The sequence below is a fragment of the Lepidochelys kempii genome, chromosome 1 (genome assembly GCF_965140285.1).
Source record: "Lepidochelys kempii isolate rLepKem1 chromosome 1, rLepKem1.hap1, whole genome shotgun sequence".
Taxonomy (NCBI): domain Eukaryota; kingdom Metazoa; phylum Chordata; order Testudines; family Cheloniidae; genus Lepidochelys; species Lepidochelys kempii.
The window spans coordinates 154,198,496-154,215,556 of NC_136380.1; the positions used below are offsets into that span (position 1 = coordinate 154,198,496).

The 17,061-nt window shown below is 43.9% G+C and overlaps 1 protein-coding gene across 6 annotated transcripts in view; it reads left to right on the forward strand.

The window, feature by feature from the left end:
• USP9X (ubiquitin specific peptidase 9 X-linked) overlaps positions 1-17,061 on the forward strand; it is a 654,895-nt gene that overhangs the window by 543,697 nt on the left and 94,137 nt on the right. For all 6 annotated transcript variants that reach the window (XM_078854327.1, XM_073358602.2, XM_073358592.2 and 3 more), the window contains one exon: positions 11,819-11,906. In XM_078854327.1, the coding sequence (XP_078710453.1) occupies positions 11,819-11,906 (88 nt within the window). The remainder of the gene's footprint in view (positions 1-11,818; positions 11,907-17,061) is intronic.

A 17,061-nucleotide genomic window follows, 5' to 3' on the forward strand; every position in this document is an offset into this window, starting at 1 on the left:
TAAATTCCACCTAACCCTGTAGTGTAGACCAGGTCTTAGTGCCACTGTAGATTTTATTATCTCACTGCTCAGTCCCCCTTTCCCAGCCATTAGTATATTAAACAACAAATGGACCTAATGTGGACACTTGAGGCACCCTGCTATTCAATTTTTATCATGGCAGAAGGTTGACCATTTATTCCCACACTTCTGGTTTCCTGCTTTTGGCCAGTTTTTGATCCATGAGAAATACATGGTGATTAGTTTCTTTTGAGGAACCTTGTCAGGCCTTTAGAAAGTTGAAAAAAATTAACCAGTTCTTCTTTGAGTGCTTGCTCATTTCAGTTCCATTCTAGGTGTGTGCCCGCCCACGTACACAGTTGTCAGAGATTTTTGCCTTCGTGGTATCTGTAGGGTCGGCACTCATGTATTAGTATATCAGGCGCCGCCAGCCCTATGCCCTCTTGGTTCTTTCTTAATGCCGTTGATGATTAGTCGGAGCACCTTTCCTTGCGTAGTAAGGGCTAGCAGTTTTTCATCTTTACTGACTTCGAGCCTTAGGGCCTAGTAAATAGTTTTTTTTATAGCAGTTAGTGTGTTAAGTGTAGTTGTAGTTACAAGTTAGAGTCCCAGCAAGGACTTCGCCCCTGGCGGGGCATGCCCCAGTCTCCCGCGTTTAAGCCTCACGTGGACTGTAACAGGCCTATGCTTGTAAGCGATCAACATAGTAGCTGCCTCAAGTGCTTGGGGGAATCACACCTGAGAGATAAGTGCCATATTTGTAAAAACTTTCAGCCCTGCACGCAGAAAGAGCGGGATATTCATTTACGATCTCTCCTCACAGAGTCTGCCCTTCATCCGGCTTCCGTGCCATCCTGCCAGGACTCTGAATACCTCAGCGTTGATGTGCAGTGCACCGCTGGCACCAGTCTCTGCCCAGTATGGTTCCCTGTCGCCAGTGCCCCAAAAGAAGGTGAGAAAGCACCGCTTCCTGGCACCAGGCAAGAAGGGCAATGGGTCATTGGGCAAGGGACCCACTTCGGGCCTCCTGGCCACTCCAGAGCCACAAGTTCGTGACTCTCCGATTGGGGCCCTCCCGGAAGCGGCATGGGACCTAAACCCCTGACGCCACTGACGCCTTCAGAAGCTCAGCCGGCTCTAAGAGAGCAAAGGCTTCTGCCCGTGCCTACGATGCAGCACATGCCACAGGAATTGCCCTCGTGGGAAGCCTCTGCCAAGCCAGCCACTAAAACCCTTCAGGGGGCAGTGGAGTGCCGCCGATTCCCTTGAGACAAAGCAGCAGTCTCCAGCTCTGTGCTGCAGATCGCCACAGTTGCAGGCCAGAGCCTCTGGGCTTGCTTTTGGTCACCACCAATGCAATTGCGGTCCCTGCCATCTCCACACAGATCATCTAGAGGGAGACGCTGGTCTCCATACTACTCGGACCATTTGCCCTCTCGCTGGTTGTTCTCTAGTGCAGGTCCTGGTCGCCTACCCCGTGGGAGTACTCTCCGTCACGTCTCCGGTCCCCTTGGCACCAGTCCCCTCGCTCCAGGCACAGGTCTCCGACTGTGCCGGTCAGCAGACAGACTCAGGTATCGACGGCCCCATCATGGTCACCGGAAGGGGATTCCTTTGGCATGGATTCCTTTAGCCCCTCGCTTAGACTCCAGGGGTGTGAATGGGCACCCGAGGCTGCGTCAACATCGACAGCGCCGCCTGGGCAGCACGGCCAGTGGCCTTACTGGAGTGCGTGGGGAGTGCCGGTCATGGTCATGTCCCCTTCACACCACTCATCGGCTGCCTCTTCGGAGCAACAGCTGGCAGCACTGACTGCATCGGGCTTGGTGTATGAGATATGCTTGGAGGTCGAGGCAGAGGAGACTGCACCCACCCCTGAGCTTCCCTCCCCCATGGGAGAAGATGCCCCAGGGCCTCCCCCGACGGTATAGTCATCATTTTTGTCCCCAGACAAGGTGGTTTCGGGACCCTCGAGGGCCAACCTGCTGGACAATTTTAAAGAACACCAGGCCCTGCTTTAACGGGTGGCTGAGAACTTGGGCCTGGAGGTGGGGAAAATGGCTGAGTAGGCAGACATCTTGTTTAATGTCCTGTCAGCCTCTACCCTGGCCCTTGTCGCACTACCAGTGCATGACTGAGTCCTCAAAATTGCCAAGGCCCTCTGGCAAACTCCTTCATCCATCCCTCCCAGCTCAAAGGGCTGAAAATAAATACTTTGTCACGGCCAAAGGGTTTGAGTACCTTTACACCCACCCTTCCCCGGGCTCGCTGGTGGTCTGTGCCCAATTAAAAAGATAACAAGGGCATACCATCTTGACTCCCAAAAATAAAGAGGCCAAAATATTGGACGTGTTTGGGAGGAAAATTTTATTCAACTGCCAGCCTACAGTTCCGGGTGGCGAATCATCAGGTCCTCCGAGGGAGATAAATTGAAATTCTATGGGACTCCCTCCGTAAATTGAAGGAGTCCTTCCCGCAAGGTTTGGTCCAGGAATTCAGCACACCTGGTGGAGGAGGGCACCACAGCCGCTCAGTGTTCCCTCCAAATGGTGTGGGACATGGCTGACTCTGTGGCTAGGGTGGTCATGTTGGCAGTGGTTATGAGGTGCAGCTCCTGGCTTCAGACCTCCAGTCTCTCCCAAGACCACCCATTCAATGGGTTCTGTCTCTCTTTCAGAGCAAATGGATGCAAGGTTGCATGGGGTAAAAGACACTCTGGCCACCCTTTGCTGGTTGGGCATGTATTTGCCGCAGTTTGCAAGAAAACAGTTCTAGCCACCCCCTCCACCAAGGCCTTGGCTGTCTTGTCCAGGATCTGCAAGGAGAAGAGACAGATGTTAGTTTCAGCTACTGCTGCCCCCCTTTCTCCTCTTGCTCACCTGCACAACCCGGCCCTCATTTTGAGGGTGTAATCAGGAGAGACACCCCAGTCCCCTCTCAGGATCCACCCCATTCTTTCCTCAACTATCTTCTGGAGATCTTCTGGAGATAGTGTCTGAAGACTGCACCCTGAATCCACCCTGTTCTTTCCTCAGTCATCTTCTGGAAATAATGTCTCAAGGCTATACCCTGAATTTTTTGGCCGCCTCTCCCTGCCCCCGTCCCTCTTCAGGAACCCTTCTCACGAGCAAGTCCTCATTCAAGAGGTTGAGAACCTCCTGCTTATGGGGGCAGTGGAGGAAGTCCCTCGAGACATGACAGGGACAGGATTCTACTTCTGTTACTTCCTAATCCCGAAAGCAAAAGATCGCCTCAGCAGGACCTTCTCGTCTCGCCATGAGTGGTTGTTCCACCCAGAGGAGGTCAGTATGATGAAAGTGGGGAATCCCCACAGGTGGACTTGTTCGTGTTGTCTCAGAGCAGGAAATGCCACGTGTTCTGCTCGCTCTGGGGAATGGACAGGGGTTCCCTGCCACATGCTTTCCTGCTCCCATGGTCGGGGTGGCCTGATGTATGCGTTCCCACCAGTGCCGTTGATCCACAGAGTTCTAGTGAAGATCAAACAGGACAGGGCTAAGGTTATCCTGATGGTCCCTGAGCGGCCTCACCAAGACCGGTTCAGCACGCTATTGGAAATTTCAGTAGCAGTCCTGCTGCGGCTACCTCTCTGGCCAGACCTGCTGTCCCAGGACTACCTGAACCTGAAGGCGTTGCACTTGTTGGCATGCCTACTGCATGGATGAATGTGGAAGAGCAGGAGAGCTTGGCCTGAGGTCTTGGTGGGTAGCGGAAAGTCCTTCACCAGAGCAACTTACCTGGCCAAGTGGGAAAGGTTCATGTGGCTGGGCTTTGGAACGATGTGTCCAGGCTGAGCAGTTCTCGCTGCAGGTGATCCTGGATTATCTTGTGTATCTCAAACTTCAGGGCCTGTCCCTGCCATCGATCAGGGTCCACCTGGCCACTATTTCGGCTTTCCATCCTCTGTTCCAAGGCAGGTTGGTCTTTATTCACAACGTGATGGCCCGAGTTTTGAGAGGTCTGGAGTGTCTCTACCATCACATCCAGGATCTTGTTCATCCCAGGGAGTTGAATCTCGTGCTGTCGAGACTCATGGGGCCTCCCGTCGAAACTCTGGCTTCCTGCTTTCTTCTTTTCCTCTCCTGGAAGGTTTCGTTCTGAGTTGCAGTTACGTCTGCCTGCAGGGTGTCTAAGATCAGGGCGCTTACTTCAGAACTACCCTATATGGTCCAAGTGTGGCCACACCCAGCGTTCCTGCTCAACGTGGTTTCCCAGTTTCATACCGACCAGCACATACGCTTACAGGTAATCTTCCTGAAGCCCCATAAATCCAAATAGGAATGCAGGTTGCATGCCCTGGATGTCAGGAGGGCGTTGGCTTTCTGTATGGACAGGACAAAGCTGTTTTACAAGTCAACACAGCTGTTAGTTGCGGTGGCAGAAAGGATGAAAGAGAGCCCAGTTTCTGCTCAGAGGATTTTGTCGTGGATCACAGCCTGCATCCAATACTGCTATGAGCTGGTGAAAGTGCCTCCACCAGCAATAGTCAAGGTGCACTCAGCTAGAGCGCAAGTGTCATCAGCAGCCTTCTTGGCTCAGGTGCTGATCTAAGAGATCTGTAGAGCTGCTACCTGGTCATCTGTCCACATGCTTTTGTCCCATTATGTACTTACTTAGCAGGCTTGGAATGATGCTGGCTTTTCCAGAGCAGTGCTGCAAGATGCAAGACGGTGAACTCTGAGCCCACCTCTGTTGGCACTGCTTGTGGGTCACCAAGAAATGGAATCAACATGAGCAAGCACTTGAAGAAAAATTTACCTACTTTTTCATAATTGTTGCTCTTTGAGATGTGTTGCTTATGTCTAGTCAGTTACCTGCTCTGCTGCCCCTCTGTTGGAGTTCCCCGCCAAAAGGAACTGAGGGCGCAGGGCCGGCGGTGCCTGATATACGCTACTGCCGACCATACGGATACCACTAATGCAAAAATTTCCAACAACTGTGCACGTGCGTGCACATACACCTAGAATGGAATGGACACAAGCAATACATCTCAAACAAGAAAAATTGAGATGGTAGGTAACCATTTTTTCTCCTTTATCCACTGCTTTATTTGGATGTATAAAGAATTTTAAGATTAGTGAAACATGGTTTTCTATTGTAGAAACCATGCTGGTTAGATCGTGTCATATCATGATCTTCTGGATGTTTTGTTAATGTATATTTACTCCTGGGGGAATTCCGCGCTCCCTCACTCATGCAGAAAAAAGTCTCCCTGCAGATTCTCTTTATTTTCTGCAGAAAATGGGTTTCTGTGAGGTAACAAAGAGAAGCTGCACTAGTGTTCACTCACTGTCTCCCCAGTAGCCCGGGCTCATCTGTTCAGGCAGCCAAGGGAGAGGTAAATCTGTGTGTGCGCACACGTGGATGCCCTGGCCACCCAAGGATATTAGTCCCAGCTGGGTGCGGAGGGGAGGGGTAGTAGGATGATGGTGACTTATTGGTGTTTAATTTATCAATTTGTTCCAAAATCTCCTTTAATGATACCTCAGTCTGGGACAGTTCCTCAGATCTGTCACCTAAAAGGAATGGCTCAGGTTTGGGAATCTCCCTCACATCCTCAGCCGTGAAGACCGATGCAAAGAATTCGTTTAGTTTCTCTATAAAGGCCTTATCGTCCTTGAGTGCTCCTTTAGCACCTTGATCATCCAGTGGCCCTACACTAGTTGTTTAGCAGGCTTCCTGCTTCTGATGTACTTAAATATAAATATATATTTATATTTTTATTTGCTATAACTTTTTGAGTCTTTGGCTAACTGTTCCTCAAATTCTTTTTTGGCCTTCCTAATTGTATTTTTACACTTCATTTGCCAGTGTTTATGCTCCTTTCTATTTTCCTCACTAGGATTTAACTTCCATTTTTTTAAAGGATGCCTTTTTGCCTCTCACTGCTTCTTTTACTTTGTTGTTTAGCCATAGTTGGTTCTCTTACTATGTTTTTTAATTTGGGGGTATACATTTAAGTTGAGCCTCTATTACGTTGTCTTTAAAAAGTTTCCATGCAGCTTGCAGAGATTTCATTTTTGGAACTGTAGTCTTTAATTTCTGTTTAACGTCTTCATTTTTGTATAGTTCCCCTTTCTGAAATTAAATGCTATATTAAATGTGATTAAATGCAATAACAATGTAATCACACCATTTTCAATTATTTTGGTAATTTATTTCAAAATACTCATCAGCAAATAATTGAAAATGATTATATTGTGTTATTTTGACAAATAAAATTGCAGAATTTTGCAGTTTTGTCGCAGAATTTTTAATTTTTGGCATAGAATTCCCTGAAATAATTATTTCAACACATTTACCAGGCAAATATGTATGACCTACTAATCTATAAGTCCTCTGGCCACTCCACAGGCATTTATAAAATATAGATACAGCATTTGTGGTCATCCAGTTCTCTGGTACAATATCTTTTTGCACATTTTTGGTGGTAGCTCAACCATTTTATTCTTGAGCTTCTTTAGAACTCTTGGAGGTATACTATCTGTGACTCATTGTCTTTTGAGTCATTAGTATGTTCTAGCACTTCTTCTGACACCTCAATCTCTGACAGTACCTCATCTTTGTTATCAGAAAAGAGTAAATCTATGGTAGGTATTTCCCCAACATCCTCTTTGGTGAATTTAGCTCCTCAGCAACGTCATTATCTTCCTTAATTGTGCCCTATGTTCCCTGCTGATCTAGCAGACTCTCAAATTCTTTTCCAGGTTTCCCACTTCTGATGAAGTTCAAGAATTTCTTCGTTTTTGTATCTTTGAATGTTGAATGTTATATAATTAATTTTAGTCCCCCTGATTTTCCCCTTACATACTGATTGCTGTATTTATACTTCTGTTACTATGGTTAGATTTCTAAATTTTGAAGGATTTCTCTTTGGCTTGAATAGTTTCTCTAAATTTTTATCTTTTAGCCATATTGAATTACTACCTACTTTCCTGGTTCCCTTTTTATTCATTGGTACACATGCCCTCTGAGACTTTACAACTAAGGATTTTACTTCCTTTTCTTTTGTTTTAGGGTCTGTAGCTGCTGTGTGCTTTTTTGAACTTTTGTGCCAGGTGTCTCATTTTTATTCTCTTGATTTTAGCATGTGACTGAGTAGATTTGATGTATAGTTGTCTTTTCTTTGAAATAAATGGTTTATATCTAAATTTTTCATGTTCCTTGTCATTTTCTTCTGTCACGTGCCTGATGTTTACCTGGCCTAGGACTTTCAGTATTACTCTGTAGTGATTCAGGTAGATAGGTTTTTTACTCCCCAACAGAGTGATTTATATTCCAGACATTTTTCGTAATTATTAGAGTGTAAAGTTTTGCCTGAGAACCTATTCTTGATTGGCTGGAAAATTAAACTTTCTGGCTGAGTTGAACTGCTGTACTAAAATGCTGAGGCACAGAGGGACAGAAAGCAGGACTGAGTGGGGAAATCAAGAGGAGGAAAGAAGAGAAATTAAGGGAGAATGAAAGAGAAAATGGAAACGAGGGAAACTCAGAAGAATAAAATCTGTACCTCAAGAGATTATTCCTTTTGTCTGTCAGAAGAGCTTTCCCAAGAATAGCCACTGAGATAAGGGGAAGTGTGGGAGCAATAGCGAACGTCCAAATGACTGAGCCCAAGGTAGGAAAACAGACGGTTGAATTTCAGACACGGAAAAGTGTAGAATTTATTCAGCATTTACTTCCTAAATGTAACATTTCTCTCACCTATTCCCAGTGATAAGTTTACTAGACGATAAAAATCACACATTTGTATATATATTTTTTTAATCTTCTACTGTGACAAATAACACCTGGGATTACTATAATGGAATGGGAAAAACATAGTTTTCTTTATTTAGTTTATTTTGTGTATTTGATAGTGCTCTTGAGTATATTCAGTTTCACCTGTTTGCATGGGTCTTTCACAAAGCAACAAAGTAGGGAAATCTTTTTTTTTTTAAAATGGAATGTGATTGTGAAACCACAGAGATTGGTAGGGACAGGTATAGTACCTGAAATTCTTGACTAAATTGACTAGTTTTTAAGTTGGTGTACCTTTTTTCACACATTCATAGATGACTGTCTTTTCAGACCGTTCCTTTCCCCCAGTTCTGAACCATTTGCAGTATGCATTTGACTATTGGATCTATAAATTTGTTTTTTCTCTTAGAAGCAATAGGAAATTGATTTATTTTGTATCTTTACAATTCAGTAGAACCCCGTTTATATGTCCCTTCGTTATCTGGCTCTCTGTTATTAACCAAACAACCAGTGCACACAGGTCCAGAAGCAGGCAGTCTCTCCTGTGGCCCCTAGGTGGTGCTGCAGCCTTGCACTTACCCATTCTCCACATTCTCCGAATTTTTGATTATCTGATCTAGCTTCTGTCCCAGTTAGATTGGATAGATGGGGTTCTGCTATATATGAATTGCATAGAGAGACTGGCTATCATGACACAATTTCCCACACGTGTCACATTTGTCAAAAGTAATGCACGTTATTTGTCAGATTTAGTCTGGTTGTTTCTCTGGATTATAATGAGGTTGTTATGCATTTGTGGCTAACACATGTTTAGTAGTATCTTTTAGCTGCTCCATTCAAGGATCAGAGCCCCATTATGGTAGGCACTGTACAGAAGCATAATAAAAAGACAGTCCTTTCATCAAAGAGCTCTGCTCCAGATATGATCTAATTTTATGACAGCCATACAGGCCCACACAAACACACCCAGTTATTTACAAAGCTAGGGGGCTCTTACAAAACCTTATTTAAATAAAAATATTTCAGTTTTTTAAAGTTAAATCTTCTACAGTACCATGAACCCGAACATTATTATGGAGAACATTTACTACGAAGTGAAATGAACTAGCAACAGGTGATACAGAAAAGTTAATACTATGAATATAATTAAAGTATTATTGTCATCTATTGCTCTTTGGGGCAGGGACTGTCTGAGGTTTTTACAGTGCCTAAAATGTTAGTGCATTAATTCCTGACCGGGGCATTTAGATTCTAGCACAATACAATTAATAGCAACAACAGTATTAGAGTAATGTCGGCAGGACCCACCAGAGATCGTGGCCCTGTTTATGTTTTAGTGACCGCAGAAACCCGTGGTAAGAAATAGTCATTGCTATAAAGAATTTAGTCTATATAGAAAAAACATACAAAGGGTTGGAGAAAGGGAGAACAATACTTTCTATTTTACACATGACAAACTGAGTCACAGAGATTAAGTGACTTGCCTGCGGTCACAGGAAATCTGTGGCAGAGCTGGCAATTGTATCCAGGCTCATGCCTTAACCACAAGTTCATCCTTCATTATTTTAACCATTTATACCTCTTATTTTTTTTCCATTACAGCTTGGATAACTTTATGAAAAGCAGCAAATAGTGTCATAAATAGTGAAAAATAAATTTAGTTTTTCAAATTTTACTTTTACTAATCTTAAGTGTTAGTAACTGAGGAAGGGGCATTATTTTCTTTAAATTTATATATATACGAGTTTCTTTTAATTTAGTGATTGTGAATTAAGTACTCATGGAGATTATTATATCTATATACAGTAGCAGGTCAATGGTGTGTTCAAGCCAGCAGTACACTAATCATTGATAAGCACAACTGGTACTTCACATGCTGACTCAGACCTTTTTCAAAGAAGAGAAGAATTAATTGAAGCAGAGCAACCAGAATCACATTGACAGGTTTTTTTAGGAGATGGAACTAGTTGCAGTCTGTTACACAAGCTGGGTTTCTTTGTGGAAGACTGCATTTTTAGAGGTGGTCTACATGGGGAAATAGGCTAGAATAGGTATTACGCAGTAGCTATTTCACACTAGCTTACCAGGTGGACACTCTTATTCTGCAATAAAAGACCCTTTGTGCTATTTAGCTTTAATCCACTTTGGAAGTACAGCTGTAATACAGAGAAGTGGTTTAAGTGGGTAATACATAAGAAATGGATTGTTAAACTACAAAGGCAGTTTTAGTGTGGAATAAGTGTCCACGTGCTGAGTTAGTGTGGGTTGTTATGCTTTTAAATTCATACTCTAGCATATTTTGCAGTAGCTTTCCTGTGTAGACAAGCCCTTAGAAGGTCCAAGTTCCACCCTTGCTCATTATGGGGCTTGGCAGGGCTTGGCTGATAGCAGTATGGGTAAAGGATTATTCTTTTTATTATTATTGATGGAGCACTTTATTCAGAGAAGGAATCAACCTCTGCTCATATATAACACTGTAGACCACTTGGAATGGGGCATTAGGTGAGACAATCAGTGGAACTTATTTATGGGTAAACTCTGACATGACGAAATTTATCCATATTTGTTAGAGAAGCAAGGAGTCTAGACAACCAGATATTCTTTGATAACCTATTAAAGTAATAACTGGCTCATATTTACTATTTTTAAAAATCACATAACATCATTAGTTACTTTTCCAAGAAAAATGAGTAGTGTTCATCCTGAGTGAAAATCTAAATGATTTGGTGGATAACTTGCTGTATGATACTTGCAAAATGCTTTTATTTTTTCAGTGAGGTAATTCAAATAGAATGTTTTTATGAAACTTTGTGTGCAAGCACAAACACATGCATTCATTTCTGGGCTGAGATCAAGGATGCAAGAAATTTCAGCCTCAAAATTAACTTTACTAGTTTGGATTGAAATTAGGGATTTGAAATGGAAGTATTATTTCCACCTAAATGATTGTCACTATCATACTATGAGGTTGTAAACTATTAATGATTAGTAAAATTAGTTACTGTAAATCTTCCTGAAGTTTTCAAATATAACACTGCAGCTCAGATCTTTCTTCCTGGTTTTGTCACAATAAAACCATGTTGTATTCTAGTTGCACTTGTAGCATGTACAAATGCAGAAATAAAACTTAGTGTATAAGATATGACACAGATATGAGAAGAACCAGTTTGCTAAATCTTGCAGGAGAAAAACCCCAAAATATATAACTTGGCCTGACAAACGATATCATGTTGCTCTTTCTCTACATGCATTCTTTGTAGCTTTGACTTTTGACTCATTACTAACAATAAAGTTGAAAAAACTTCCATTACAATGAAAGGATTAGAAATACTAATTCTACATGTAACAACATCTTAACTGCTAATAAATATTGTTCTGTCCTATCTTGAAATTGCCAGTTTATGACTCAGTATCTACATTTCAGTAAAAAAACTGATTCATCAATATAAAAATTGCTTTGGATAGCTGTCGTGCCTCTTCTCCCTCCCTACTTCCTAAACCCCTGATGTGACAACAAATGTTTATGGTAGCTTTAAAGAAACATTGTCATAGTTGGTATCTCCAATATATAACCCATCTTTAAAACAAACCACTTTTTAAAGTGATATAATTCTTGCCACAATGAAAGCTGGTTACAATATTGTTAAAATGTCGACATTGCTGGGTAACCTATCAACCATATATCCAGTGTACAGGATTTTTTCTCTGCTTGCTTTGTTTTTCAAAGAAATAAGAGTTTGAGCGATGGAGAAATGCAGCTGTCTGAGTAAGCAGAACGTAGTATTCTTTGATATTTTAATATTCTATTCATAATGAAAGACACACGTGCACATCTGCAAGTAAAAATACAGTTGGTGAATCTAATTGTAGGCCAAGCATCTTCGACAGTGTATATCTTAATTTAGTCTTTAATTCTGAGCAGGTCTCTGAAGATTGTCTTATTACAGATTTATGAATCACTTTTGTTAAAATTGGTTTGGTTTTCTGCAGAGCAACAAGACTTTAGAATCAGCATCTGTTTTCTGTATGTATTGCTTAATAAAACTTCTTAAATTTGCAGAGCATGGAGAGTATGATCCACAAACTGTAAGACCAGGAAGTAGATACAGTCATGTGCAAGAAGTACAGGAGCGACTTAACTTCCTACGGTTAGTTTCGAGTAACTTAAGTCATTTTCTCTAGAAGGCAAACAAGTTCATAACTTAAACTTCTGAAATGGAAAGAAACAATTATGTTGAACTTTTTTGTTTCTTTTATACAGTTGTCCAGCTTAGTGTATGGCATTAACATTTAATTCCAGCAGATCAAGATAGCAAAATAAAGTAAAATGCTGGAATTCCTGGGTTTGAAAGAGGACATAGTATTAGAATACCCAAGAGAGTATTAGGGGTTGTATACATAAAGACATAATCCCTCCCCCACAGAATTTACAATATGGGGCCTTGATTGTGCATTAAAATGTGTGCCGGCACACCGCAGTGCATGTGCCAAGTCCCATTGATTTAAAGAAGCTCTTTGTGTGTGGTGGGCTGCACCTCTGTGCGTATCAGGTTAGGATCGTGGCTTAATATTAGACATGGCACAATAACTGAAGGTAACAAACGGTGCAGCAATAAACTCTTGGTTACTTAGCCATTAACATATGCACATGCCTAAAATAAACCTTTTAAAATGATTGACTTACTGTGAGCAACATGGAAAAGGTGAGTTTGGATTTTATAACGACCATGTTATAGTTCTTGAATAAAGTAAGAAAACAAAGGATTTAGGAAGAGAATATTAAAAATTATTTGCCACAGAATGATACTGCTTGAAACTTGTCAAGTTCTTAGTTTGGACATAACGGTATTCTTTCACAGTTTATCTCCCTCAGTATATTTGTTATCCTTGTGACTGTATCATTCTTCCATTTGTCTGATCCTAAATTTTTTTAAACTCATTCTTTAATGCAGATTCATATTATAACTTTGAATTTCAGAACTGATTATAGATTAAACTAAATAGTACTTCTTTGAGTAATGGTTTCTATTATATTCCACTGAGGGTGGGTTTACACATGCGTGCCATGTGTCCAGAGCCAGAGAATTTGGAAGTACTAGTGTCCATTGGTCCACGCGTGAGCCCTTGCTTCACCTCATTATTTCGTCCAAGATTGTAAAGGGCTGGGCAGACCAACTGCGTCCCCAGTTCCTTCTCATCACTGCATGGTCCAAATCCAAGCTGTAGTTGCTAGTGTCCTCTCGTCTGACACTTTTTATATATAATTCTGAATTTTTTTTAGTTAGTTTGCGTCTACTGTTTTTGCTGTTTTTTTTTTGTTTTGTTTTTTTACCTAGTTTAGTTTTAGTAGGACTGGGAATTCACACAGATCACACACAAGCACAGATCTTGAAGCCTGAAATCTTCGGCATAATCCAGTACCTGTGTGTGGATGCTGGTAGGACCAGTAAACAGATTATCCCGAAGCTTTCAGGCTTCAAGATCTGTGCTTCTTGCCCGCGTTCGTTCTTGGTCAGCAACTAGTCCCAATGCTACCTCTACTGTTTGGGAGAAGCCCACATTTCATTCAGGAGCGGTATCTGCTGGTCCTTCCCAAGCCATACCTGAGAAGGCCGGGCTCTCCGCCTCAAGAAGCACCTCACGGAAGTCGCCGGAGGCCTCAGTCAGACCCGGGTTAGGGTTATGGACCCTGTGCTGAGGCCTAGTCAGGAGGCAAGGAAGCATGTGTATAAGCATGGCAGTAAGTCTTCCTCCAAAACAAAGGATGATGCATCTCCCACTAGTTCCAGCCATGGAGAGGCCGCATGTTCCATGGCGTACAAGCATGAGAAGAAACTGCGCACACTGGCAGATCCGCTGGTACTGAGCATGCACTCAATTTTGGCGACAGAACCGGTACCATTAATTCTGGAGTGATGGGAGAAAGCACCAAAGCCACATGAGCAGTTTGCCCTAAGGGAACAGAGATCTCCATGCTTTCCTTTGCAAACCTCACCTAGGGCGGTCCAATCTCCTATATAGGACTTGCTAAAGTCTGATTGTGCTTTGACTCATTCTCATGTGGTTTACAGACTTCTGCCGTCTCCAACGGTACCGCCATTGGAATCAGGATCTGATTTCTCATCGTTGGAGGATTCTGCTGGAGTAGAAGTGTCAGTACGAGTACCTGAAAGGATCACCAGTGGCGTGGGAGTATCCCTTCTCCACCAACAGGGAAGTCACTGGTTGCCCTCCCCATGGGGCCCTCTTCAGCATATGCTGGATTCATCTTGCTGGCCCTGTTGGGGATTCTGGCCCCAGTACCCACCCTGAGAACGTGCATGTTTGGTGGGGGAGGCTTTGCCCATCCCTGCTTATGACACTCTTGACCAGGCACTTCAAACTGGTTATGGAGGACAAACCGCTCAGTCCTGTACCACTGGAGCAAGAGTGTTTCCCATTGTCCTCTCCAGATGCTGCAGCAACTTCAGGCTCCCCCTTGCCGCCAGATGACTTTCAGCAATTCCAAGAATTCTTGCGAACCATGGAAGACAAGCATCATATTCCGCTGGAGGAAGTACAAGACAAGCAGCATTAGCTCCTGGACATCCTTCATTTCTCACTACTGAGCAGGGTTGCTCTACTGATCAACGATGCCATTCTCTAACCAGCCCAAAAAGTTGGGCAAACCCCGACCACTTGCACTCCTATCCCCAAAGGGGCAGACAGGAGATACTATGCACCAGTGAAGGGTTCGGAGTTTCTCTTTTTATATATACCCCCACCCAATTCCCTCATGGCACAAGCATCAGTGGAATGGTCCAGGCTGCAACACCCATGATCTACCCCAACAGATGAGGGTAAAAGCTTAGACCTTCTGGGAAGCAAGGTCTTCTTTTCAGCAAGCTTCCAATTTTCAAACTGCCAGGCCTTGTTGATCATATATGATTTCCTTAACAAAGGTAAATTGGAGGACTTTACTGAAAAGCTTCCTCGGCAAGATGGAGCTTGTTTCCAGTCTGTTCTGGAGTAGGACAAGCTGGTGGCTAGAACAGCACTACAGTCAGCCTTGGATGCTGCAGATATCACACTTGATGGCCCTGGAAATAGTCATGCAGAGAGAATCATGGCTGCACTCATATGGTTTCCCCAGAGAGGTGCACAATACCACTGAGGACCTCCCTTTTCACGAGTCACACCTGTTTAATTAGAAGACCGATGATTCCCTCCACTCCCTAAGGGATGCCAGAGCCACACTTTGATCACTGGGTATCTATCCAGTGAAAATTCTACTGCCCGCCACCTACACAGGGATTCAGGTCCCCCCATTTCTTCCACCAGAGGCCATATGAACCTCCTCGTAAGTACCGGAAGACTCTACAATCCTGCTCTCCAGGCCTGCCTTCGCAGTCTTCATCCTGTCATGTTCAGACTGCTCAGAAACAATATTTTTGAGTGCCACTGAAGAGCTGTCGACCACCATGCCTACTGCCATGTAACCAACTCACCCCCTTCGTGGGTCATCTATCACTCTTACTACTAGTCTGGAGCTCAATAACAGCAGACAAGCTGGTCCTGGATGTCATCCACTATGGCTATACAGTTGAGTTCACCACCCTACCTCATCCACATCCCACACCCTGATCGCTTTCCAAGGACCACTCTCATGACAGGATCCAGGTACTAGAAGTAGACTCCTTACTGCAAAGGGGAGTGATAGAGCACATTCCTCCGAACTATCCGCGCATGGGGTTCTATTAGACTTGGAGCTTGTCTTCACTACCGGCGTAAGTTGACCTTAATCACTCTACTCCAACTACGCGAATAACATAGATGGAGTTGACGTAGCTTATGTCGACTTACCCCAGTGTCTTCACTGCACTGCATCAACGGGAGGTGCTCTCCAGTCAACTTCCCTTACTCTTCTCGGAGAGGTGGAGTACCGGGGTCGACCAGAGAGCGTTCTGCCATCAATTTAGCAGGTCTTCAGTAGACCCGCTAAATCGACCCCTGCTGCATTGATTGCAGCAGCGTCAATCTCCCTATAGTGAAGGCCAGCCCTTACTTTTGGGTACATAAGAAGGGGAGGTGGAGGCCTACCCTGGATCTCTGTAACTTCAATCGCTTTATCTGCAAGCCCAAGTTTCGCCTTAGTAGCCATCATACCGTCTCTAGGAAAAGGCAGGTGGTTTATGACTCTCACTATGTAGGCCTCCTGTTTTCACACAGACATCCATCCAGCCCACAGAAGATTCCTGAGGTTCATGGTGGGCCTTTAGCATTTTCAGTGCAGGGTCCTTCCTTTTGGACTCACCCCTGCTCCCTGGGTCTTCACCAAAGTTCTCTGTCATAGCAGCCCTCTCTGATGCTCAGGAGTCCTTATTTTCCCCTATCTTGACGATTGGCTGCTAGCAGCATGATACACAGACAAAGCTCGAATCTCAGCTTCCATGTTGCTCAGACTCCTTTCTTCCCTGGGAGTCAGCATCAACATGGAAAAATCAACTGTAATTCCCACACAGTCCTTAGACTTCATAAGGGCCTCCATCAACTTGGTCACAGCCTGATCTTACGTGCCAACGGACAGATTCCATACTCTGCAGGCACTCGTCCAGGTAGTCAACAGTCCATCTGTCCCATTCAGAACTTGCTTATCCCTTCTTGGCCTCATGGCAGTCTGCATGTACATCGCTTCCTTTGCAGTCTACAGATGTGGCCTCAGAGAGTCTACTTACCTACGCGACATGCTATGGACCTTATGCTGACAGTCCCCCGGCACAGTGCTCTCTTCCTTCCAGTGGTGGATAGATGCACAGCAGGTCTGTACAGGGATCCCCTTTCTCCCATCCTCCATGGACAGACCAATTATCCGGCACATCCCTTACAGGATTGGGAGCACACACTAAAGAACACATGACACAAGGGACGTGGAGCCCTTGGGATACCAGGATGCTCATCAACATTCTTGAACTCTGGGCAGTACAAGTATGTCAAGCATTTCTACCTTCCATTCGCTACGATCATGTTCTTATCAGCACCACCATTGTTGATTACATCAACAAACAAGGGGGCACGAAGTTGATTGCTCTGTGCAGGGAAGTGGTCAACTATGGGATTGGTGCGTTGCCCACAAGATCCTGTTGTCGGCAGCCTATCTTCCAGGGACTCAGAATGTGATTGCAGACTTAGCTGAAGATTCATTGCTGATCACAAGTGGGAGCTTCACAACTCCATAGTAAATGACATCTTCAGCCAATGGGGGACCCTTTTGCCTCCCACGTCAATAACAAATACAGCGCATACTGCTCAAAGGGGAGGTGGTGT